At 33.7% G+C, this 13,844-nt stretch overlaps 1 protein-coding gene across 4 annotated transcripts in view; it reads right to left on the bottom strand.

The window, feature by feature from the left end:
• LOC118262320 (neurogenic locus Notch protein) overlaps positions 1-13,844 on the bottom strand; it is a 139,486-nt gene that overhangs the window by 90,637 nt on the left and 35,005 nt on the right. For all 4 annotated transcript variants that reach the window (XM_050697804.1, XM_050697806.1, XM_050697807.1 and 1 more), the window contains exon 2: positions 7,053-7,137. In XM_050697804.1, coding sequence (XP_050553761.1) covers positions 7,053-7,137 — 85 coding nt within the window. The remainder of the gene's footprint in view (positions 1-7,052; positions 7,138-13,844) is intronic.

The following is a 13,844-nucleotide window of genomic DNA, read 5'->3' as shown; positions in this document are numbered from 1 at the left end:
TATAAATTGATTTAATTAGTCAGGCGTTATTAATTGAAGTTTTATTTAAGAACTTCTTGTTACCGGTGGTGTAGAAAGTTTGTAATGATGAGTCAGGTAAGAGTGAACTTATTCGTTCAAGTACTATACTTTTGATGGGGAAATCATCCAATGACTTCTCCCGCCTTAGGCGAGGCGAGAAGGGACTCTTACTGACCAAAAAACCACAACGTTCCTACTCCTGCTTTTCGATCCGAAGTCCCGGTAACTCGCAGCTCCGAGTGGGATGGACCCAAAATAATGCTAAACATTATACCAAATAAATTGGGAAACCGTTTGCAATACTTTACCTACAGGAAAGGCAGTTTCCATTGACTTTTTATACTATTTAAAAAAAGTCGTATCAAATCTTTAGACTGACAAAAATACTTACATAACTTCACACAATCTCTTAAAACAATTCCAAAACTATCATTTTATTTCTCACGCTCTTAAGCAAGTCATCTTGAAACGAATTTGAGGAAGTTGTCGCTATTATCTTCCTTCAACGAAGTCAAACAAACCGAGAAATGGTCGCTTGGTCCCATCGTTGCATAGTCTCAAGTCGTAAATAAGAAAACTGGTTCCGTAACATTTGTTTATGGACAAACCAAATCGTTGTTTCTAGAAAAAATACGATTCCAAAATTTTACACTGAATTTAAAGAATTAAAAATGTATTTATGTCGGCATTATCTAAAATGATAACCAACTAACTATTGTTTTTAACCGCAATCTGGAAATTTCAAACCAGTTTTGATTTAGCATACCTAATATTATAACAATATTTTTCTTTTAAAATAAATAACTAAAGCAAACCAAATAACTAATTCAAACTGAACTCTAAAAAAGTATCTTTTTATACGAGTTCGGTGTAACGAGATGGCTCAATGTTGGTCTACAATTAACCTAATGCATTTCCAGAGTGGTCCCAAGATAGAGCCCTGTGGAATCCTTTATTATAAACTCATTTAGTAGTAATGGTACTGTTATGTAACTACAAAAATTGTTCTAAATCTGTGAGAATGGGACAAAATATTATGTTTAGAATTTAATCTATTTTTGTATATCGAAGTTTATATTATTGTATCTTGTGTCCGGTTTGTCAAAGGCTTTAGATAAATCATAAATCTAATACAACTAATACATCTAATGTTTAATTTTATTACTCTGTCCTTTATAAGTGAGGACTTGTTATTGGATGACAGTCCAACTTTCTGTTCCTAATCTGTTGTCTTTTAGTGTAACTTAAATAAATAAATAAATATTATTTTTTGATAGAGTATCATGTGTCATTTTAAATTATGCGGTCATCTCTGCTAAACCAATATTGAATATGAAATTAAAACATAAAAGATTCTTAATATTTTATTTGTTATCTGAGCAATAAAATTAATTAAATGACTGAATAAATAAATTATGTGACAAACACAAACATCAGTTTCACAAATCAGAACTCATTAATTCTATTGATTTGAATACTCCATATTAATAACAATAAAAAAAAAACTAAAACAAAGCTGCATGTACAGAAAATAAAACAAGCCATTGTTATGCAAAGTTGCAGTCAAAACAAAAGACTAAACCAGTTAGTAATACATAGTCAAATAGCAACATACATAGTCAAAACACATAACCTTCTTTTAACCAACATTGCATAACATCGCAATATTTCTCAGGTTCGGATTGCGAAATTTCTCGTGTGAACTCGTTCAAGAAATTAGTGTTCCTAATGCTTCTTGACAGGACGGTGAAATTCTATATTTTTTTCTATGTTAATGCCAACTTGAATGTCCACTATAGATGGACAGACGGAATTAATTAATTAATATTTAATTAGTAAGCTACTGGCTTTTGGCGCTAGGTATTTTTTTTTTTCTTTATGTTGCTATGTTCGACCATATTTATGAAAAATATTTATGGCATATATGAGCTTTTATGTATTTTGTTTTTTAAAACTTGTTTCAAATTCCAGATATTTATTTTTAATGCCAAATATATTTTGGAATTCATCCATATGGTAAAAAAAAAATTCAGTTCAAACAAAACTTTTGTCTCAACAAACCGTTCTTAAATTGAAACCGTAATGATAATAATTTGACCTCCTACCGACGCATACGCAGATTAGTCATCAAGTAATACAACGTAACGTATTTCGTCATACCAAATAACGTTTTCGTGAGCATGTCTGACCAAGGGTCGTGGGGTTCAATCCCGTGCAGTTCTCAGTATGCAATATTTCGGTACTTTTGTGTTACAGTGATCATTTCGCTTTGTTTTACTGTGTGAAATAATAATAACTGTATTACAACGGGTCATTTCAGACCTACTGTGGGGCAGAGGTCTTTTGTTGCGACATAATGTAACATAGATACGCAATTTTGAACTTTAGTACACCCGATATATGTATTATAATTGCCACAATTAGAGTTTCATAGTTTTTTTTTAGGTCCTCAAGAAACTAGTTGTGATTTAGCATCATCATCTGTTTCTTGAGTTTCGTAATCTTTATAAATTATATAAAAGAAAACGAATATTTTAAACATCCTTTCTTTTTCAATACCAAAGTTCAGTACAACATTAATTTCTTCTACAAAGTTGCACCAATTTTCCATACACTGTTTCAATTGCTCGTCCATTGCGTGACTGAAATTTTCGACTAAGAGCGGATACAATTATCTTATTATTTTAATATTTACCAAAACTTTAGCTCCCGTTTACAATACTTCCCATTTCCTTTATGGAACATAATTTTGAGAAAGACAAAGAAGTTGGTTACGTCACTATTGTAGAACTATCGTACTAAAATATCGGTAACTCACAAAAACTAATAAACATGGTAAATATCTCGTTTTAAGTTCTAATGATATTAGTAGTGACCATGTCAGTTTAAAAACTTATATTGTAGAACTATCTCCAGACATGATAAAACAAAGACTAGCGCCTCAATTTTAAATTCAAATAAAAACAAAAATTCCAAATCGATCTATAATGCTATCGATTGATCTATCCTCATAATTTGTATGCCCACCAACCCATCACTTGATACGAAATCGAATGACCGTAATTGTTATAGTCGGCAATAGTGATGTACTCAAATTGATTTCGAATAATTTCGATTATACGAACGATTTGGGGCCATAATCATTTTAAATGTTTGTAATAAACGCTATTAAATGTGAATTTGATATCATAAACGCTATAGAAAAGATGAATCCTAATGATTTTGAATGACATTTTGGAAAACACGTGTAAGGGTCACTCCTAAATATTCTTTTGTGTTTGTGTTACACTGGGGTGGATCTCCCCTCGGTAACTAATAATAATTTTGGATCAAGAAATGTATTGATCGTTACACATTTACACGTATCACTCAATTTTAAAATCATCAAGCAATTTATTCCATTACCGTTAAAGAAAAAACAGCTCCAATTTGTATATATTAAGTTCGGTATTTTCAAAGAATGATTCGAATCATTTCTTTGGTCCACAAAAAATCATTAGTAAAACAAATAATCTCCAAGTGGATCGTGGTCATAGATCGGTACATTTGAGATGCGCGCGCATGACATCAGCGGAATCGGGGCCGGCCGCCCACCTCCATTAGTCGTCTAGACGAGTGGACAATTGTTATCTATTATCTGTGCATCTTCCAAAAGTACCTTTCTTACATGTATTTTACTCCTTTTTGGACATGATGTACTTTTTAGGAGATCCTTGCGGCAATTACTTGGAATTTCCTGTTGACTCAAAAGTTAAGTGAGTCATGGACCATTGAATTCAAGCTAAAGCTAAAGAATTCAGCTTGAAACACATACAAACTACTAACACAGTCACAAAAACTTTCAGTCACGATATGACAGATCTAACAAGACTTTTCTATAAGGAAAATCACGTGCAATTATCGATAGAAATGGTATTAAATTGAGCTGAGTTATCGATAAGGAGATACTCGATACAAATATGTATTTGATAGCAAAGTTACAACTTCCGCAAGACCTTATGGTCACAGCAGTTGCCATTATCACCATAAAAGAAGCCATTTTAATGAGCACAAAACAAAGGGATCCGCCGCTGCACCGCCCGTACCACTGGTTCTGTGAATAATCTTGAGAATGTGATTCAATTCGAGAGGAACCCTTTCTCATTAGTCGAATATGTATCGACTTATTTTCCAAGACCAGAATTTTGCGTGTTCAATTTACGTTCGAAGATGAATGTCGATTTAGATGAATAGGAATCAGTAGAAGATTTTTAGAATATTACGGCCAAGACAAAGACCAAGAACTTATAATGTTTGTATGTGTGTTTGTTACTCAATCGCGTCAAAATGGCTGAAGGGGTCGGATTGACATTTGGAACAGGAGTAGATTATGATCTAGAAAAACATATATTACACTTTTATCTCACAGGACCGCGAACGAAGCCGCTGGCAAAAACTATTCCTTAATAAAATGACAAGGAAACTGAAAACTACTTTTGACTACAGTCACTATTACTGCTTTTCAGAAACGCATTCTCACTTTCTTGTCACCTTGTTCGTATGGTAGGGGGACGAGTGTGAATCCCTGCACATTACATGACATATATGGCCATCTGATAGCGGACCACTATTTATTACGACGGCCCTGTGCCGTACAGTACAGCAAGAATTGCTTACGATTGCAGACTTCCATAACTGGTTCCTATGCAGCACCTTTCTTTATCAACTACGGAACTTGGAGGAGTTCGTATGCTAAGTTAGGGTTTAACGAATTGTCCATAAGGCGAAGCTATGTCTATGTTTATTCAGGACTTATTTGGCTAATCATCTCTACTGTCTTCATCGTCCTTGGTATCTAGAAGAGCATTGGCAGCCTGGTAAATCTTAGGAAAGCAGACAGTTTTTAATTAACATAATTTAGTAACTAAATCAGCGTAAGACTCATTGCTATCTTCACATCAAATTAGGAATAAGACGGAAACTCAAGATTTCTGAATCTCATATGTTTGTTTATCGTTCATAATCCTCACATGTTTACGACTTTTCTCATAAGCTACAACAAAGGCATTTATCATACAATTTATTTCAACGTGCAGAGTTTGAAGTTTAACAAAAAACCTGTTTCACTGCTACAAATTTCTAGGAACAAGACATCTAAAGTAGCAGATAATCAGTTCATAATGTCCATGTTTTATCATTATACCTGGCAGGCAGAAGACACAGCTAGACTCGAGATAGATATCTCAACAGGTTTGACTAAAACTAGGTATATGTATTATAGCATATGTATCTAAATTATAGAAGTTTTTACTGAAGATGCACATACTATTATTACAATGGAAACTAAACATGATAATGAAATAAAAATAATAAACAAAAGAAAACCTCTCTCTCAAGACTGGGCAACTGCAGCAGTGCAAAGGAAAAATAATATCAACGCAACAATGTACTTCTTAGTTCGCAAAGAAATGCAAAATAATGAACCAGTCCATATTTTAAATACTTGAAGGTTCATCAAAAAGTCCCTAAAGGCTCCATTCTGGACCTCTACTCTCCATAATTGCTGTGTCATTTACACAAACTTATGAGAAGGCGACTCATAATATTTGCGAACATGCGATGCTTGCGTTCTACATGAACGCATTGTCATCAAACCTCTCTTTTGTTGTTGGGTCTACAGAAATATCTTTAGTTACATGCAAAATGAGAGTTTTGTTATTTGTAACAAATACTTGTTCTGCGGCGATTCTGTTTATGAAGTCTACTTTTGCTTTATGTCTTTAAATGTGGTCTTCTATTTGATGGTCTGGTTCTATAGTAAATATATCTCGAACAACTTAGTTGTTTCTAAACTAGTTGTTAAAATCAACAAATCATTCTGCCTTATCTTCAACTACAACATAATTTGTTCTAATTGGCCTTATTTTATCGATATCCTTAAATTATTTTATCCGTATCGCCATTTCGTTTTTTATATCACTTAAAGGTTTACTGCAAAATTTATTACCTATATCAAAGTCATGGTAAAAGCAATTTAGGAGAAAAAAACTTGAAAACTTTTTGCTTTAATATATTGGCTTAACGTCACATATCAATCGATGGAAAGCCATTAGCATCGATACTAACAAAGAATCACCGACACATTTTGGGTTCTGTACAAAAAGTGTATTTTTATAGAACTCGAATAAAATTTCCATTGACCACATGATATTTCTTGGAACTGCAAACAAAATTTAGAGGCTAATAAATTACTGGTTGTGATATTTATAACCAAATAAAAACAATAGACGTCGCGGCAAGCCCAGAAGAGAGAGAGAGAACTTGAAGAGAAAAGGACGACCATGGCTAATAAAAAAAAAGCCTTGAAATACATATGAATTAACTACTAAATACTGAATGTAAAAGTTAAGAGGTACAATATCAAAACTAATATTTTACATAAACCCAACAACAAAAGTTATAATTACTTCCCTAACCACATTTAAATATGATTTATTTGAAGGAACCCAACAAATTCATTACTGCAATATATTTTTTAACGCAATTAAGGACCCACTTGAGTGCCAAGGGCTCGCTTGCGCATCTGTCCGTTGATCCACGCACACATGCACGACACAATTCACTCACACAGACAAATAAGTGTGCACGTGTAATACTCGTACGTATGTGGGTATCTATAGGGTGCGGTGAAATAATAATTCTAACGGTTCCTATGGCATATGGACGGGGTATCAGTTTTTGGAAACTAGTAACGATTTTTTTTTAACTTATGGGGTTGTGCTTGATTGCCTATGTTATGTTTTGGAGATTTTATGGGATTAGTTTGTTGCATGTTTCATGTAGCGTGGGTGGTCAAGCGAACACCTCGTAGGATTAACTTTTCAACCACAAAAAATACTTTTTTATTCATGCAGAAAAACAGAGCATTAAAAGCAATAATTTCTGATGATATCACAGAGACCTAAAGGTCAGTGTTTCCGCCATTTAACAACGTCACAGCTGTTGATTGGCCGAAGAAAGGTTTAATATAAAAAGTGGATAAAGTCACTTACTTGCAAAAATATTCTCCTCTGGCTCCGGGCGTGGATAAGCAGGTACCGCCATTCTTGCATGGCGAAGGTGAACACGACACGAAACCTGAGGAAGAAAGAGAAATATTTCATTAATATTTATTATTATAACACACAAACAATAATCGAATTAATGTTTCTCAGAATATCAGGTATACAAATGAATAATATTTAGGTATGATGACATCAAAAATATTTTATCTAAATAAACTTAAGTCGGTTATGTTATATGTTAGAATCAATGATATTAAACCTATAGGTACCTCGCTGTCTATAAAAAAACATAGTAAAAACAATGTTGAAAAGAAATTGGCAACAAAAGGATCAAAACCGAAAATTAAAAAAAGTATTCTAAATTCAAATACGGATAATTGACAATGAAATAAAAATGGACAAACAAAAGCAAACCCAAAAAATCAAAGGAAATAAAATTCAAAATAACAAAACAGGTAAAAAAAGAACCGTTACAATGAATATGGAGTTTCAACAGAAAAATGGTGCACATTTAATTCATCTGATTAATTGCTCTGGTTGTGTGTCTGTCTGTCATAATACAACACTATAAATGGTCATACAGGTCACTGCTGAGATTTCAAATAAAAATTCTGAATATTACACCGATCTTGATAAGAATTGTCATTAGATTTGTAATGAATGAGATTATTTGAGAAATCTTTGCCTTAAAACTTTAGGTCAGGCTTTAGGCGAAAATATTTTGCTGCTTTTGGTGCTTATAAAGATCTTGATAGTAGATTTTTGACCGCTTTAAAAACATAATTTTGAATGAAACCATTTGGGGGCCAATGATCGCCTTGTAACTTTAGGTTGTTCATAATAAAATTTTGGTTTCAAAACTTATTTTGGAATAAATGTATAATTAAATGATAGCATACAGTGTATAATGATGGGTATAGTCTCCAATAACATAATAGAGAAGAGAGAAAGAGAGATGGAGCCAAAAAGACAATAAATCTTACGATGGTTAAACAAATAATTATTGCTTTAATTTATAAAACAATTCTATATAACAAACTTGATTCACAGTACTGCACACTATAAAATACACAGTTAACTAAGTGATTTTAAGATTCCATTAAATACTACACAAAAGATTTTTGCTCGTATTTGTAAGCCACAAGTGGCAAGTTGGTTGCGGTTGAAAAAACAAAATAAAATGACGCTAAAGGAGATGAATTGGCGACGAAAACATCCGAGTGATCCGGTGGTAAGTGTCTGATATGGATCAGGTAGGACTTGGAACATATTGCCTGTGTCTTTGGGAGTAACTGATGCCGTGATAATGCGGGTTTAAAACGTTTTGGGTGACATGAGCGCAAAGAGAATGGCGAATTTTTGGCTTAAGTACATTCTTGTGTGGGTTCAAAGAAATTTTAATGAAATCTGTCTTAAGTATTGTGGGTAACAATACTTGAAATTAGCTAATCGTTTCAGTAAGACAGACAGAGAAGATATTCTATTTGTCAAAGCCATTTGATAACATCAGAAGAATTTGAAAAGATAATAATAATCTTCTCTCGCCTAATAGATAGTAAAGCTATTTGAATGCATATCCTAAAAGATAATTAATTTATGCGCATATTTCAAAAGAACTAATTTGCATATACAAAGATATACCCACACACTTAAAGATGCTGTTTATAAAACAGTAGCACCAATTGTACCGATGAAAAAAATTAAACATTCGATTTGTTATCAACACTGCGAGTATCGATCGCATCGATCTCGATTTATCGATCACTCAGAATCGAGACCACCCAAACATAATCGGATGCGTAGTGCAGGAAATTGGACTCAAAATGGCGGCTTTTATTTAATTAAATTTAAATAAAAATAGGAGAAAATAAAATGAAATAGCTGTTGGTGCAGTTATTTCAATGTTTGTTTTATAAAACTCGGTTCAAGACTCAGTTTATTTTAGGTACATCAGAAAAAAAACATTAAAAGTACTATAAAAACGTGGTTTTCTTATTTCGTTACATTACTTTTCTGTGGGAAAGTACACATTTACACATAAATGCTTAAAAAAAAGTGTCGTCAAAAATTTACATGCAAACAAGATTAAGGCAACATTACAAGAAAAAAAACTATTTAGTTACCACTTTTTTTACCAATCCCAAAGTAAATATCTGTGCGAAAAAGTAACGAATTTCACAATTTCCGATCAATTTCAACATTTCAAACTGTTTAAGTGGAATTTGATAAGTGATCCTTATATTTGAAGAAGCTATAGATAATTTCGGAAAAAATTAAAACATGATAAGACAGCTTTTCACTTGTTTACTTTGCTCTTGTAGTTATATAAACATACTTGAAAGTTGTATATAGAAGTGTGGGAGAGCCATGCTTTGGCACGAATGGGAGTGATACCACGGCCTCACAGAAAACCGACGTGAAACAACGCTTGCGTTGCGTGAGTGAGGTTACCGGAGGCCCAATTACCCCTCTTCCCAATCTTTCCTATTCCCGATTACCCCAAAACCCTTAAATTCCTAACCTCGAAAAGGCCGGCAACACATTTGTAACGCCTTTGACATTTCGGGTGCAGCGGCGGTTTCTTACCATCAGATGATCCGTCAGCTAGTTTACCGGCTTATACCATAAAAAGACGTACAATTCTGTTACAGAATATTTAGTATAAAAAATGCTTGATAGGTTATCACTAATAATGTAAACATGTTCGGTGATTGACACGCGTGGGAACAAGTTCATACTAATACTAAATAAACTAAGTAAACACTGATAAAACCAACCAAGTACCAAGTTTAGGAACTTCAAATTTAATCTGGAGTGTGCTGGTGACAGTTACATAATGAAGGAAAATCTCGTCAAAAATATACTGAAGCTACAAAAGGCTAAAGAATTTATAGTTGTTAGAATTTATATCGTCAAAGGAATTTTTGTAATGATAGCTAATCATCAAACCCAAAATATACATATTGTTCAACATTTAAATAAATAAAAAAGAATCGATAAATTGCCAAGCACAATACTGCAAAACGGCTGGACCGGTTTTGTTTAAATCTTTTATTGTCAGTAGGATTTATATGAAAGAAATAGCAACCGGACAAGCAAACAGGCCTAGCTAGTTTAAAATAGTAGTAATAATTTAGATAGTCAAAAACGGATCTACGATAGAATTTGACAATGCTCACGCGCAATTGTTTGTGATAGTCAAGGACAAATCATTTCGGGTCACTCGTTCAACTGGGATCAGATAAATGCCATGATCCGCATACCAAACGCTGTAAAGGGCTTTTAGGGACCTTTCATTTACAAAATAGACATTTCATTTGTAAAATGGAATTGAAATTAGATCAATATGAATGTTAGTTAATGTTAATTATGTTTTTTATAGACATTTTTAAACAGATTCTTCTTAGAATAAAATGTTGGTCATTTACAATTTTGTTGGTTAATAAACACATAGAAGACATAGAAGACAGCATACAGAAACATTACTAAAAAAGATAAAACTTAAATCTAAAACAAAACTAAGTCGACAAAAGCCACTAAAAGCTAAGCTTAAAGTGGTCCTCAGATCCGCAAACCTCCGTAACCTCGTAAAAGTCAAACGAAGCGACGGTCTGCATATTCGTTTTTTCGCAAAACTTCCCAAAACCGAGTATCGGTCGCGAACGGGTGCTAGCGCAAAAACTGGACGCGTCTGCTGTCACCTTATAAGGTCACTTCATCGTTTTTTGTGCGGACCTCAGGACCGGGGAAGGACCGGCGGATAATTTCCTACCCATTGTTGTGCAGATGAAGGAAGGAATAAATTGTATGCTGTTTTATTTCTAGATAGCCAGTTTGATAGAAAGATTTTCGTAAAATAAAATTAGGTCGTAGATATTTTATTATGTTCTTTTTGAATTGTTATGCAAGTCAGAAAGCGAGTTGTTAAACCATGAAAACCAAGCTACTCGAATGATTCAGTGTATAATTTCAGTTCTGGAGATAACACAGGCTAGTTTTTTGACCACATGAATGGAAAACTAGTATCCTTACAAGTCTAAGCATTTTGCAGGAAATTACTTTATTTAAGCGCCTGCGACAGTTATTTGACGTTAAACTGTTACTTCACTCAATTTTATCGGTAACGGAAAACCGGTTTCGTATTTAGAATTGGTTGGTATTGCAAGCAATATAAATTTATGGTATACCAAATATGGCAAGACAACGCTTCCGATGACCTAGATTCCATAGCCAATAAAACCATTTTAGTAATAGATTTGGTAAATTTATAGCAAAAAAAATATTAGAATATAAATATGAAACAAGTTATGTGCAAATGTTTTGTTAAAATTAAGCAGATTGTTAAGAAGAAATTAAATTACAGTTCAAAAAGCATGTAGAATATAACTTAGTAATATCAGTCCATTTATGAATAGTAAAACTATCTACTAAATAAAATAGTACCGGCAATATAATAGACTACACACACACATAAAGGCAATTAAATAAACAAACAAACGAACTTTAAAATCAGTTCACAAACAAAACGATAAAAGGACCACTAAAAAATAAAAACAGATCAAAAGTCTAGACCGCTTTTTCTAACATATAACTTAGCGTGTGCCAAGTGCTGCCTGCCAAGAAGATAATATCGATGATTGAATTTCTATTGACAGATGACAGCTCTAGTGCTTACCCATTACCAAATAGGCTATGGAATTGGCAGGCCGTCACTAGATAGTGCTATAGACAAGTCCATGTCAAAAATGTATTAAAAAACAGATTCTCTAGAGCTCATATTAAGGATATTTCATCACCTTTATAGAAATTTGGCTAGCTTCATTGACAAAAGTTACTTTATTAGTGCTTATCTACAAGGAAACGGTTTTTGGGTTTTTCTGTGGTTTTCCAAATGACCCATCAGTCTCAGGTAGTAAATCTTCCTCCGGAGATTGATAGGAACACAAAATTATCTGCCAGTTACGACTAAAGAACTACTAAACCAGAAGTTGAAGCAGGGTTTAAGAATATCCGGAGCTGCGGACTATCTAGTGGGTTTACCTGGGGAGCCCCGGAGTAAGAACGAGATGGATTTTTGTCAATAAGAGTCTGACACTCTCTCTCGCCTCGCCAAAGGTGGGAGAAGGTATTGGATGATTTTACGCCTCAAAAAATATGACTTCTGACATCGTTTAGTAATAAAAGTAGTATCAAAATTATCACCAACCAGTAGGTAAATACACGAACTGAAAATCATCAGATTCGTACCGTTGAGTCATCCAGGAAGTCATGATAAGCATATCTGGACCGTGGGAACATCAGCCGTAACGCGATGATAACAGGACAAAAATATAATAAACATTAGTTTAAAAAAAAATTATATGTGTATTAAAAAAATTCGCCTACGATCGCGTATTTCCGTGAATTTCAGATACTTCAGTCTGATAGTGGAACAAGTCTGAACTTGATCTGTTTCGGATGGTGATAAGGTTTGATATGACGGCTATTATTGTTGGGGTACTATATTTGCATGTAGGAGCCCAGTAGAAGGCAAAATTTCAATTCAATGCTAAGAGTTTTTCAATAAAGCTCAACATACTAATAACGCCACAAAGGATCGGGGGTTTCACCAACACTTAAATTCGTAATCCCCAAAAGGCCGGCAACGCCATTGTGAAGCCTCTGGTGTTCCGGGTATGAGGATTGCTTACCATCAGGTGATTCGTCTGCTCGTTTAACGGCTTATACCACTGTTTTTGTGTTGACGAAAACAGTTTCATTCACATCTCAGTTCTGTTATCTTGTGAGATATTGTACTAGAACTGATTTTGAAAAACAATTTCAAAGCCAAAGTCTATACTTCAAAATATTTTTTGAATAATCTCAACAACTTTCTATCAAACTTTTTTCACAAATTCTTGGATAAGATCGAGTAAGTGTCTCCATAGTTTTCCACACTTAATTCATTCAAGTGTTAAGGTATACATGTAAACATAATACTGGCATGTATACAAAATGTTCAAGCGATGGTTATTTGTGAAACCGGGGTCATTATGACCCGTCTGACAGCATTATGGGGTCCATATCGTAGTACTTCGTGTACTTATTTAAAATTCATAGTTGTGACTCGAACTCCGCGGGAGAACACGGTCACAATAAATCGATATATAATTTAGATATTTAGAATCGATTTTCGATTTTGTAAATACGATTTTTTAGTTCATTTTATCTTAATGTGAAAGTGAATAGGGAAGGTGATGTGGTTTAGTATTCATAGTGTACTCAACTTTGATTGATACAAGATTATACCTTATTACTATTAGGTTAAAAACGGAAATTGCTTATCAAAATTAACTCTCAACCAATTTATAAACAAAAACAAGTTTGCCCTTAACCACGGTTAAAACCGATTCTACTCGTACATAGGACAAAAAACGTCAAAAACCGGACACCAATCGTTGGTACCAAATATCGATAAACGAAAAATCGATACCCAAATCTGGTAACACTAATTGTCCGGCACTACGGGAGTTTAATCGCGAGTCGATACTCGATAAACGTTCATACACCCATATCTAACTATACAACCAGTATAAACTGACCTTCGAATATGTAGAGAGATCTCACAAAGCGAGTCCAAGATAAACTGGTTATGTATAGCTTGTGTGGTTTACAAATTCAATACTTACCTACATGTATAAAATAATAATTGGTTACGTTTAGCGATTTCACGGCGCGTTCAGCTTATTTGACAGTTGTAGAGCCGCCATCTTGGAATGTGGGATAGGAAAAATAGTTTCG

The sequence above is a fragment of the Spodoptera frugiperda genome, chromosome 12, assembly GCF_023101765.2.
Source record: "Spodoptera frugiperda isolate SF20-4 chromosome 12, AGI-APGP_CSIRO_Sfru_2.0, whole genome shotgun sequence".
NCBI classification, from domain to species: domain Eukaryota; kingdom Metazoa; phylum Arthropoda; class Insecta; order Lepidoptera; family Noctuidae; genus Spodoptera; species Spodoptera frugiperda.
This window is presented reverse-complemented; position numbering and strand designations above follow the sequence as displayed.